Raw genomic sequence first — 13,420 nt, forward strand, 5'->3', positions numbered from 1 at the left:
CCCGGAGTCGGCCCTCAAGGGCAAAATGGAACAAGCTGTTGAAAATCTCCTGAGAGACCTATTGGGAAATCCTCATCTCTCCCCATTCTTCACGATTGAATGCGCCCATCGGGCGTTGGCCCCCCGCCCCAAGCCGGGCGATTTCCCCAGGCCAATTTATTGCTAAGGTTCTCAGCTTCAGGGATAGGGATCATATTCTGCGCCTTGCCCGTGAGAGGGGTGAACTGAAACTGGAGTCTCAGACTATCCGAATCTTTCCCGACTTCTCTGTTAATGTTCAGATGGAGCGCAGGCAGTTCAACCGTGTGAAAAAGCTGCTCAGGGAAAGGAAAGTTGAATACGCCATGTTGTTCCCCGCAAGGCTGAAGCTCACCCATCGCAATAAGCTATATTTCTTCACAGTCCCGGAGGAGGCGGTAACATTTATTGAATCCCACATTCCGCTCCCTGGGCCGGTGGACATGCCATTGGATGAGGGTTGAGGTGGCCTGCCCTGACCCCAGTGTCTGAGCCTCCATCTGTGCCACTGCCATGTTTGACATTTGCACTTCCTTGCTATTTTGTGAATCCTTTATCTTGTATATCCATTGCTAGTTTTAACTTGTAATGCCTTCTGGAAACTTAATATGTGATACCGCTGTACGATCTACGGTGTACTGCACCGATCACTCACTTTAGACGGGTTCATGGCAGCAGCGACCCCTGCTGCAATTGCAATGCCGCGTTTGGCTTGTTATGATCACTGGATGCGCCCCAGTTGGGCATACAGGCGAGCGTTGCCCTGTTGGGGCTGGCACGCACGCACTTGGTCTTCGGGTGGGTTACTGGACACTGCTGTGTTGAGGGGGGCAGTGAGGGAGGGGGGGTACAGTTGTAGTTAGCAAGTTAGTAGTGGCTCTGGGCGCGAATCAACGTGCCGTTGCATTGATAGCCAATGTACGTTCAACGAACAGTGCTACACGCTGCTGGGATCCCCCCTGGGATCTGCCCTGCTTCGGGGTCGGGCCCTTGCGCACCGCTGGGGTGGCGTTTCCTTCCTGGCCCCGCTCTCCCTGAGGCCGGGTGCCTGCGTCCTGCCCACGGGGTCCTCTCTCCGCCTGGCCCTGGGGCAACAGAGGCGGCGGCATCGCTACTGCAACTGGCGGTTTGAGGCATGGCGCCGCGGGGGCTGTTGGAGTGGCCCCCGGCAAAGAAGACAGCGGATACCGGAACACCTTGGCTGATCCGCTCCTGTGCCGGGCGCCTGATCATTGTGGCCTTCGGGGCCGCGTAATCCAGTTGCGGCCCTGACCCCCCTGTGTCCTGCGAGTGTCGGCTCTCCGACCCGGACTACTGCCTGTCTCCTCCGCCCAGCAGCGTGGTGTGCCTCCGCTTGTAGTGGCGCTTCCTCCCCCCCCTGGTGGAACGGCCGTGGCGTCGGCTTCGCCCCTACAGCGGGCGGATTCTCTCCACCACTCCGCGGGGGCTGCTGGAGCGGTCCCCCGCAGCGAGTACACCGGGCCAGATCCGACTGTCAGCTCCTCCTCCGAGTTCCCCGGCCCCGTGGCGGTGGCTGTGCCGGTCCGGATTCCTCAGGGACAACTTGGCTCCCCTCCTGGTGCCTCGTGGGCCGGCTGCCACTCTTGGATTGGGCCCTGATACTGCTCTTACTATCCCCCACATCCCATGCTGGACTTGTGCACTTCAGGTGAGGAGCTGGGGGACTGGGATTACTGCGCACTGGTCCCTTTACAGGCTGATGTCCCCAGGGGCTGCGCTAACTCCACTTTACAGGGCATAGTTGCCCCCATACTTACCTTGTTGCCTTGGGACTACGTGTCCTTAACCCCTGTGGGGCTGCGCGACCCCCTTTGGTCCGTGAGGTGCTGCCCTGTTTCTGGCTGTTCCATCGCTGCCCTTTCCCTATCGCTGTGCGGCCTGAGGCACCTGGACAGCTTTCACAAACTGTGCATCTGCCCGCCAACGCCCCGCATTCGACGGAATCCTTTTGACGGCACTGCCCTCCGCACCCAGCACTGATAGCCTGCGGCCCGTCTGCCCCTGTGGTGCGCCCCGCCCGACAATATTTCCACCAGTACACGCTGCCGCTTGAGACTGCCTTACGCGCTGTCTGCTCTTGCACGGGGGTACCAACGCCCTGAAACGCACCCGCCTGGTGTAGGTCGCACCTCGGCTCCTTTACAGCGGTCGGTCCGGGGTTGGGGGGGGGGGTGTTGAGGCCCCTCCTGATCCTCCCCTAGAGCCCGGAGGCCCAGTGCTAACTTCCTACAGGACTGCCCCCAGGGTCTCAGTGTGTCCCCAAACATGTCCAGTAAACTGCGTGGGGCTAACAAAGCGGGAGCGATGGACAAATATGCCAAGACGCTCTCTAGACAGGAGCAGGGTGGGCCGCCTTGCCTCAGGACGATCCAGACACACCCTCATGTTCCCCTCAGCCAGACCTCACAACACTGATGGAAACTATGGCAAAGAATTTTGCGTCATTCCACGAAAAATTAGATGACATCAACGCTAATGTAGCCTCACTGCGCATCACACTGGATCAGCATGGCGCCAGACTGCTTGAGGCCGAGACCAGGTTCAGGACCAATGAGGACGAGGTCCACATGCTCCAAAACACGGTCTCAGACCTGGTGCGCGATATGAAGCAAGTCAAGGCGAAGTGCGACGACTTAGAGTCCAGATCCCGCCGGAACAACATCCGCATTGTGGGGGTCCCGGAGTCGGCCCTCAAGGGCAAAATGGAACAAGCTGTTGAAAATCTCCTGAGAGACCTATTGGGAAATCCTCAACTCTCCCCATTCTTCACGATTGAATGCGCCCATCGGGCGTTGGCCCCCCGCCCCAAGCCGGGCGATTTCCCCAGGAAGCACCACTACAAGCGGAGGCACACCACGCTGCTGGGCGGAGGAGACAGGCAGTAGTCCGGGTCGGAGAGCCGACACTCGCAGGACACAGGGGGGTCAGGGCCGCAACTGGATTACGCGGCCCCGAAGGCCACAATGATCAGGCGCCCGGCACAGGAGCGGATCAGCCAAGGTGTTCCGGTATCCGCTGTCTTCTTTGCCGGGGGCCACTCCAACAGCCCCCGCGGCGCCATGCCTCAAACCGCCAGTTGCAGTAGCGATGCCGCCGCCTCCGTCGCCCCAGGGCCAGGCGGAGAGAGGACCCCGTGGGCAGGACGCAGGCACCCGGCCTCAGGAAGAGCGGGGCCAGGAAGGAAACGCCACCCCAGCGGTGCGCAAGGGCCCGACCCCGAAGCAGGGCAGGCAGAGGGGCAATCAGGTCCACCGCTCCAGCGGGAGCCCACAGCAAGGCGAAAGAGCCAGGCAGCCAGTCCGGGTCGGGAAGCAGACCCTCACAGGACACAGGGGGTCAGCGCCGCAGCTGGAGAACGCGGCCCCGAAGGCCTCAGTCGTCAGGCGCCCTCCATGGGAGCAGATCAGTTCCAGAGCTTCGATTTTCGCACGGACAAGGACCAGTATGTCGCAGAGTCAATAAGCTACACAATGAGCCCGGCCACAGCCTCGGATGAAGCAGGGAACCGCTGATTTAGGCGGATAGAAGCAGACAGGCCACGGAGCAAGAGAGCTAGGCAGCCATCTTGCAGGCTGCTCAACAGCGCCCCCCCATCTGCTGTACTATTTGATATATATTCAATTAAATGTCTGACTTTATGATTGTGATATTGTGTGAAACAAGCGACTGCTTGTAGCAAAAATGGGAAGTAGAATTTGCATACAAAATATAATTACACTTACGTAATAGAAATTGTTCTGTTCATATGATTTAACTTGTTTCAGGTTGCTTGTGATGCATGCAAACTATGGTTCCTCTGGAACCGTGTGGATGAAAAACAAAGACCGGTAGATGTGACAAGGCACAATTTCTGTGCAACAGATGTCAAAGGAAGTTGTCAAGGACCTGATTACATCTCATGTGAGCTTCACAGACTTCACCACAGAGGAGCATTAAAATAGACTCTTACAACATGTGTTTTGTCTTAAAGCAGTGAAAATTATTTGCAATGCCTGTGCATTTAAAGTGTAATGGCCTTTTTTCAGTTAACAGTGATGGTCTCTAAAGTAAGGACTATAAAACAAATAGATTATTGCCAAAGTGAGAAAGGAAATAATGTATGTAAAAACATAAAATCTGAAATGTAAGCATTTCCTTTTTTGCAGGCAAACCTATTCAGCTTCTGTTACCTCCAGGTCTTTGTTGAGTGGGACTCGGGTAACTCTCTAGGGCATCACTCCATGCACGCAAGCAAGGGGGGGTTATGAGTTGCTCAGATTTCAATGTAACCTGCGCCAGGACTAAACGAGGCGCACAGTCAATCAGAGGGGCCCTTCACAGGATCTAAACTATGCTGGCGATGCCATGGATCAGGTTCCTCAAAGGTCTAAAACACTGGGTGGACTTTCTCATGTAGTTCTACAGACCTTGTGATGGCATAGTGAGAACTGAAAGGACTGTGCTAGGAAATTTCAAGCCAGAAGAGGCTGAGCAGGTTCATCCCTTAGTGGTCAGCATCCTCGAGAAGACCTATTGCTTCAAAGGCTTCTTAGATTCATGGCCTCATCACTAAAGCAGCCACATTTCAACAATGCACTCTTCAAGTTGCCACAACCAATACCTCAACAACTACTACTGTACAGGCCGAGTTACCACTACATACTCAGTATAAAGTGGCTGAAGTCCTGCTGCTGCCACCACTACTCTTTCAGCATTAGACCCTAAGGCGCTGTCTCCATTACAACTGGTGCCTCCTTTTGCACTAAAATTGCAGTATTTTAAAAAATGTATGTTTCTGTTTTCAAGTTATTCCTTTTCATAAAGGTAGTCTATTGTTACCAATCTGCGTCATCTAAAATGCTTGTATTAAAAAGGTTAATCTAAGCAATGGGTCATTTCAATGTGATTGATGAAAAAAAAATGATGGAATGCCATCATCCAATAATCTCTACACGGTATAGAACAATTGCTTGCAACACAAACATAATACCAGTTTACCTGGCGTCCATCTATGAGTTGCCCTGGGATGCAATTTCATGATGGGGGTCTATGGAGCTATAATATCTTGAACCTCCACAATAAAAAAGGGTGAGGGTAATTTATGGGAGTGCTATATGATACAGAACCATATCTTGAAATTCCAATAAATATTCACTGCTATGTTATATGATAAAGAAAAGTATATGGAGTATGAATGGAGGGATGCATGTGATTGAATCGATTTCTCCTAATGGAGAAATCTTTGAATTGTTTTTTCTTCAAATTATTTTTATTATGCGGGTAGAGACCCCCTGCACCCCCCCACCTGCCCGTACGTTATCCTATACTGTTACCCCACCCTAATCTATCATTTCTAATTTAACCATTTACCCTACCAAATTCGAAGAATAAAAACTTTGAAGATTTCCTATTCGGGGAAAATGGTATTCAGGAACATCTACGGTAACATGAATGGAGAGCCTTCAGTGAGAAATATTTCAAATGAAAAGGAGGTGCTGGTTAAGGAGGAATCGAGAGGAGGTGGAGTTTTCTGGATAAGAATATAAATAATCCCAGATGGGGTTGTATGATAGGGGCAAAATTTGGCATATGAATTCGATAGATGTGTATGTGAGCATTTTATGGATTGTACAGTTGTAGCTGCGTAGTTCAGACCAATCAGATACATAGAAAAGAGGCAATCCTGATGTATAAGTGGTTAACCCTTTTGTATCAGAAGATGCAGATTATCACAGATGTGTATGGGACAATGATCGCTTGCAGCCTAACAATACAAAAAAAAGAGTGGGGGATAGGGGTGTCACGGTATTAGTTTTACGACGGTACGATAACCTTCTTGCCAAATGACGGTATATTATGGTTATCGCGGTATAGCAGGTGGAGTTAACTAATCTTAACAAATATTTCTAAAAGGTCATAAATTGTCAGATTTATCAACACAAACAAAATCAGGCACCCAGGGCCAGAATTGGGCTTTTCAACATACTTTCCACTGAAATGCCACCCCTTGCTTCCACCAAACACAAACACGTGTGGAGAGGAGGAGGGGTGGGGAGCCCTGCTGCGACTGGCAAAGTAAACTGAATAACTTTTCGTAAGTGGTCATTTAGGCTTTTAGCTCCCCCACTGGCTACTGGGTAAAATGAACATGTTGCCATCTTGATAACCTGCATGCCACAGATCAATAGAGGCTGATGGTAGTATACGCTTGTGTGCGCACACACACACACGCACGCACTCTCTCTGTACGTTACAGCCTTTAGTTTACTTGCGGGCCAAAAGGTGTTCAGTAATCACGGACATGTTACCCTTTGGTAAGGCAGCAGGGAATACCCACACAGATTAGTGAATTTCGCAGTGTGACTTATATGTAAATTCAATGATAGAGCCAGGGAAATCCCCCATTGTCATACGTTTAGCAAACATTCTCCATTATAAATATATACCCCCAAAGCCGCCAACCCAAAATAAACCTTTTTCCTTCTTGGCACTGTATTTATTCCTATTGCTAACATAGTGATTTTGTGTCAGGCACGTGTGGTTTATGGAATGGCATTAAAAACTGCTCCATCTGAAACTACTTTGCAGATGGCACATCCAACAGTGCAAGACCAAGACTGCGCAGCACTTGCTTACTGCAGCCTTTACAAATCAGATTGAAAAGCACACTTAACGGTATAAACGGTATACCGGTATAAACAATGTGACGGTTATTATTGTTCGATTAAGTGGTTCACGGTATCTTTAACGGTATACCGTTATACCGTTACATCCCTGGTGGGGGATGCAGGAAAGGGCTAAATGGTGCAGAAATGTATTGTGTACAGAAATAGAACTGGGCAGCTGTACTCTGTCTCTTTCACCCCATTTCATGATTTTATACCTCCTTACTCTCTTATTTTGTCTTCTACTCTCTCACCTCTTAGCGCCATACACTGCCACTTTCTCTGACTACCGACACCCTCCATTCTGTCCCCCTTACTGTCTTTTTCCTGTCTCCTCCCACCTCTTTCCTCCTCTGATCGTCTCAGACTCCTCGCCCTTTTATCTCTCACACTCTCCTCCTTCACCTTTGACAGTCTCCACCCCTTTATGCGTGCCCTCTACAACTCCTGCCTCTACCTTCCTCTCTCTACCACTAACTACTCCCTCTCTCCACCACTCACCTCTCACTCCCTTTGCTCTCCTTCGACATCTACTTTTCCCCCTACACCTCTTCTACATCCTGCACCACCAGTACATTACCATTCAATCTCAAGTACAATCGCAGCTCCACTCTCACCACTCGGTACTACTCCCACACAGAGTGCACCCCTATCCAAGTCATCCTCAAATACTTCAGCACTCGGTTCCACCATCTGTGCGCCTCACTGATCAAAAGATTTTGGGGTGTCTAGGAAGGGGCTTGATGGTGAATATACATCGGTTGGGGGGTACGAGGAGGCATACATTCGCGGATTAGTGCTTTTGTTACTGCAAATCACCCCCAGAGAAACAGGGTATGTAAATTTACCATAGTTGCGTTAAGGCCATAATATCTTGCACCTCCACAATAAAAAGGTATGGGGTGTCCAGGGAGAGGCTAGATGGTACCTGTACTTCAGTTGGGACCAGATTAAACATAAAACAGGATGACCACTTGTGTTAGTGTGAGTTAACCCCAGGGAGGCATGGGATGCAAATTACCATAGGTGCGTTCAGGCATGATATCATGCACCCCCACAATGAAACGGTATGGGGGTGTCCAGGGAGGAGTTAGATGTGCCAATATATTGGTTGGGACCAGAGTAAACATAAAACAGGATGACCACCTGTGTCAGTGTGAGTTAACGCCAGAAAAACAGGGCATGCGAATTACCATAGGTGTGTTCAGGCCATGATATCATGCATGCACACAATGAAAAGGTATGGGGGTGTCCAGGGAGGGGCTAGATGGTGCCGATACATTGGTTGGGACCAGAGTAAACATAAAACAGGATGACCACCTGTGTCAGTGTGAGTTAAACGCCAGAAAAACACGGTATGCGAATTGCCATAGGTGTGTTAAGGCCATGATATCATGCATGCACACAATGAAAAGGTATGGGGGTGTCCATGGAGGAGTTAGATGGTGCCAATACATTGGTTGGGACCTGAGAAAATATAAAACAGATGACCACTTGTGTCATTGTGAGTTAATCCCATAGAGGCAGGGGATGCAAATTACCATCGGTACGCTCAGGCCACGATATGTTGCACCCGCACAATCAAAAGGTATGGGGGAGTCAAGGGAGGGGCTAGATGGTTCCTATACATTAGTTGGGACGAAAATAAATCTGAAACAGGATGACCACTTGTGTCCGTTTAAATTAACCACCAGGGGGGTTAGGCGATGTGAATTACCATAGGTGTGTTCAGACCGGGGGCAGAAGGGAAAGGAGGAGAGGGCAAGGAAGCCATGGAGGAGACAGCAGGGGGACGTAAGCAAGCGATGGAGGGAAGAGAGGGGACAGCAGGAGTAGAAAGGAAATCGATGAGGCGCAGGAAGAGTCTATCAAAGAGGAGAAGGTTGGCCTGAGGGCCTTGGACCAATACGGTATCATTCAGGTAAACATTAATGATAACCTTAGAGTGGTGGAAGGGGGCCAGGAGGGCCTCCCACTGGGTGCCACCATTAATAGGAGAAGAAGAGAAGGGTGAAAGCACAGAGACCATATGAGAAAGTCCATAGGTCTGGCGAGGGAACGACAGAGGATGTCAGCGAGGGTTGGCCTGGAGGAAACACTGTTATAGGTGTCAGCGATAGGGTGGCCTGGGTTGGAGACCAGGATGTCCTTTTTAAACTTCTTCCTACCAGATTTAGTAAGGAGAGCAGGATAGTCGATAGAGAAGCAGTTCGAAGAGATGGGAGAGATAGAGAACACCATAGAGTAGGTGGGGAGAGAAGAGGAAGAGGGGAGAAAACTAGGGAACAACATAGGGAGGGGGCGCAAGCAGACGAGACAAGGAGAGGCGAGGCAATAGTGCACAAGTGAACAGAACGACAAGCGCTCAGGCAATAGTAGAACAGGTTGCTGTGTAACGCTTTGCTAAGATGGCAAGACCAAAGACAGCACTACTTTCCCAATGTAATTTAAGACCAGAGACAACACACCTAGGTCTGAGAGTCCTGTATAGTGGGAGAAAAGCCTAGCTTTCACAAAACAATTTAAGTACGGCCAATAACCGTAGTGTGATCTCAGAATGGCACAGGCTAATAGTCACTGTATTATTCTGGTGTAGGTAAGGTTGCTAAGTGGCAGGGTAATAAGGTAGAGGGTGGCTCTATCCAAATCCAAAAGGTAGGCCACTCCTACCTTACTAGTCGCTGCTGGTTGACGGCTTGCCACTGGCTTCCCCTGCTGACACCTGCAGACACGAAATGGAGCCGCCTCAGTGGGAGCCTCCCTTTGCCTAGGGGCCCTTAGCCGCAGGGGCTGCACGAGCAGAGGGCTGCCCTGAAAGGAGGAAAGGGGGTTGGCCTATCAACGGGATGGTGGGCGGGAGGAGGCAGCAGGCATTCAGGAAGTGGGAGAGGGTATGGGAAGGGAGAGAGTGTGCTGAAAAGCGCATTGCCTTAACAGTGAAAAGAAATAAATTCTACAATAGCATGCCGGTGGGCGCACGAGATTCAGACCAGCCTTACCTCCACCTTGGTGGAGGTAAGGAGGTTGCGTGGATCAAGGGGACTAGGTCCCAGGCTGCAGGAAGTACGGGCCTGCTGCCCAATCAGAGCTTGATGTGGGCGGGGCAGGCCAGTGCAGTTGGATGCTTTGAGGCACTGGATGATGGCATGAGTTTCTGCTGGGGTGAATTGTAAGGGAGGAGTGTTGGGTGAGGGAAGGGGTGGGTGGGTCAGATTTGACTTGAGGGATCTGTGATTTCTTGAGAATGTTTTTTTCTCTGAGGTTCTTTATTTTGTTGGCTAAAGTGGATTGCACCAGGGAGCACCAGGCTTTGTCCTTGGGAAAGGTTGAGACGGAAGGGAGATTCCAATTCTCTGAGTATTTTGAACAACTCTTTAGTGTTGGAACATGCTTCCGTAATGCAGGTGTTGTAGATGCTAGCTTTGGTGTTGATGATAGCCACTTTGTAGGAGGCGGTGCAAATGCTAAAGGCATCTTTGTTGGAGGGAGAGGGGTTCTTGCGCCACATGTGTTCTTTAGAGTGCTTGACTTTGAGGAGTGTAGCTAATTCTTTGGTGAACCAGTTGTGGTGTGGTCTTTTTTCCTAGTGGTCATTTTAAGTTGGGCGTGGAGGTCCAGGGTGTAACTCAGGACAGAGTTATATCCTGAAAGGATGGCCGCCGGGTGGTTGTTGTCAAGACATGCCACGAGGGAGGCCAGGATGGTTGGCTCTAGCAGTTCCTTTGGGAGTTTTTTGTGTGTCTAGCTGTGAAAGGTTGGCTGCTGGAGGGCAGATTTTTGGTGGTGACATTGAAGTCTAGGGCGAATAGAATCAGAGAGTGGTCTGTCCAGGGTATGGGGTTGATGGCTAGGATTTGGGTGGGGGTGTTGAGGGATAGGATTCAGCCGAGCGCCCGGCCAATGATGTGGCTGGGGGGCATGGATGGCTTGCATAAAATTCATCTCTTGGATGGTTGTGGAGAGGGCAGAAGCCAAGTTATCAGTGGGGTCCATGAATCCGAGATTGAAGTTGCCTAGAAGCAGGAATTTGGGGTTCGGCTTCAGGAGTGGGTCGATGAGGAGGGGTATGTCAGAGTCTGGAGTGCTGGAGCTGATGTGCTGGCAGTAAATGAGCAGGACATTTGTGGTGCTTTGTGGTCTCAGACTGATTTTGGTGAGTAGATTTCGTAACCAAGAGGAGCGGGGATGGTTCTGATGGGGAGGGATGTTTTGGAGATGATGGCGACTTCACCCCTGTGGTTGACTCATCCGTCAGAACGGAGGATGGAGTAGTTGGGAGGGAGGGCAAGCGATAGATTGGCTCCAGCTGCTTCGTGTAGCCAAGTCTTTATGACGGCGAGCAGGTCAAGTTCGTGCAGTAGTAGGAGGTCATGGATATCAAGTGCATGGGCGCAGATTGAGTGAGCGTTAATGAGGGCACAGTCAGTGGCTTCGAGGGGCCAGGGGGCAATGTGCTTCGGTGAGTAGAGGTTTGAATGATGTAGAGGTGGTGGGGCTGTGATGGTAGTTGGGCGTTAAGGAGGCCATGGGGCGTGATCTGAGACAGTCTGGTGATGCCTGAGCAGGCAACTGATGGTGTGTTGGGGGATAAATTGGAAAGGGTCAGTTTGGGTGCAATGTGGTAGGTACGGGGGTGGCAGGGCTGTGTGCTTTGGGACACGAGCGTGGGACTGTGGTGGAGGGGTTAGTTGGCAGATGGGTGTCTGGGTGCCAATCCAGATCAGGGATGGTTGGTTGGGTGAGGGTGGTGGGGGAAGTGGTGTGTCCTCGGCTGCTAGGGGTTATGCTGATGCACAAAATGGCCGTGAAGGGAGCAACGCAGGCAGTGCTAGCGGGCATCTGGCGCTTTGATGAAAGGGGGGGTTGGGGTGGTGCACGGGAGAGGTAGTATACAAACGGCTAGGGGGTAGTATTTGCGAAAGAGGGCAAGGTCGCAGGCTAGCATAGCATGTTTAACAGGAGAGTGACAGAGGTGTTACTGCGTATCATAGTTGGCAGGGGAGGCATAGTTAATCTTGGTGGCGCGGTTAACAAGCGAGTTGAGATTATAGGCAGCAGGGTTGACGTGTGCGAGCATAGTGGGTGATACGGTTAGTGTGCGAGTTATGTTATTGTGCCGCATCGTATTGCACTTTACACGACTCGAAAAATGCTAGTTCTGCTCATGTTAGTATCTGGTCAATTGTTCTGGGAGCAAACCGCCAAAGCTCACTGGTCATATGATCCAGAGTGATGCTCCTGCTTGGAGCCATTTTTGGTTTCCTGTCACCGTATAGAGAAACGTTGTATTCATCAAAGCACAGTCACTGCCCTTTATCAGATCAGCATACTTGGCTCCACACGTTGGATAAACGTGAGAGCGTGAGAACCAGTTTTCATTCATCCGAATCATTTTGGTAGGAACGCGGTGTGCGCCTTCCAGCCTACACTGCAAGAGCCACTCAGACTGAAGGGTTTGGGTCTGCCTGCGTGCTCTATTGCTCCACACGCACGATCGATCCAAATGTGTTGCGATAGGCTATTGCCTTAGAAATGCCGGTTAGTCTTGATGTCCCGATTACTATACACGGTCTTGGGTGGCCACAATGGGTTTGTGTATTGTTTACGACATGAGATTGCTTTCCCGGGTGAGAAACACATGCAACCGCTTATAGTGTAGACAGGATGTCTTAAAGCAACATGCAGTCTCTTTTCGTAAAGGTGAAGGAAACTAGCGGTGGCAGACACCAAACGCCAGCACCTACTCGGCAGCAGACATTTAAACTTGCCTTACGTAAATAGGGTCAATTGTGTAGCCCGATTCACCTCTGTGTTGTGAAATCTGGACCATCACATTAATACACACTCTAGAGTCAACGTATGCCGTTCTATGCACGCCAATCTATTACAACGGCATGCACAGAAAAAGCAGCCACTATCCCTCACTCTGACATGGGAAGCCGTATGTTATGCTCTTCCCGTGACAGAGTGAGGCCCTGAAGCCACGCCCACCTGGTAGCTCTGAGGGCGGGAAGATTGCAGGAGATCATCCAACACCAGGCAGCCTGGACCGCCCCCATATACCTGTCTTTCTGATATAGTTCCCCGCCGGCGCCATCCACCGCTTCCCGCTCCATGCCTGGGCGCAGATCTGCCTCCCTCCCGCCGCACTTCCTGCTGCAGCCTCGCCCCTGTCACATGCAGGGGGCTTGGGTTGGTCCTGCGTGCTCAGCCCTCCTCCTTCACTCCTTCGGTGAAGCAACCCCATGGTTTCAAAGCTTACGCGTACGTTTATCGCAGGGCGGAAACACGGCTTCAAGCTTCCGCAATACAAATGTTTCAAATGAACTTTCACCCACTGCGCGCATGAGGACCACATCTCCTGCCCTTCCTCAGTGCTCCCCACTCCCCGATTGAATGCAAGGACCGTTGTCGCCATTTCTGTAAACGAAGATTTTAATACTTCCAAGAGCCTCAGTGTGTCTTCCACAGGGCTTTAAGTGGGGTAAGAAATCGAGGGGGCCCACATTTGGGGGCGTGGCTTGTGGGGGGGGGCGTGGCCTAAAAAGTACGCAAATCGTACTGTATACACACAAATATATATATAAATGTTATATATTTGTGTGCGTACCTTACTATGGGTTGTGTACTATGCAAGCCATCTTTTCTAAACATAGAAATGTGTAACACATTTCTACGTTTATAAAAGATGGCTTGCAAAGTACACAACCCATAGTAAGGTACGCACACAAATATAT

General features: G+C 50.8%; 1 protein-coding gene across 1 annotated transcript in view; it reads right to left on the bottom strand.

The window, feature by feature from the left end:
* The window catches only part of ENGASE (endo-beta-N-acetylglucosaminidase), a 233,987-nt gene extending 221,059 nt beyond the window's left edge, over nucleotides 1-12,928 (bottom strand). Inside the window, exon 1 of the mRNA XM_069655216.1 lies at nucleotides 12,747-12,928. Within this exon, the coding sequence (XP_069511317.1) occupies nucleotides 12,747-12,799 (53 nt within the window). The 5' untranslated portion in view covers nucleotides 12,800-12,928. The remainder of the gene's footprint in view (nucleotides 1-12,746) is intronic.
* Between the last annotated feature and the right edge of the window lie 492 nt (nucleotides 12,929-13,420).

This window comes from Ambystoma mexicanum, chromosome 3q (assembly GCF_040938575.1).
Source record: "Ambystoma mexicanum isolate Mex_15411 chromosome 3q, UKY_AmexF1_1, whole genome shotgun sequence".
Classification (NCBI taxonomy): domain Eukaryota; kingdom Metazoa; phylum Chordata; class Amphibia; order Caudata; family Ambystomatidae; genus Ambystoma; species Ambystoma mexicanum.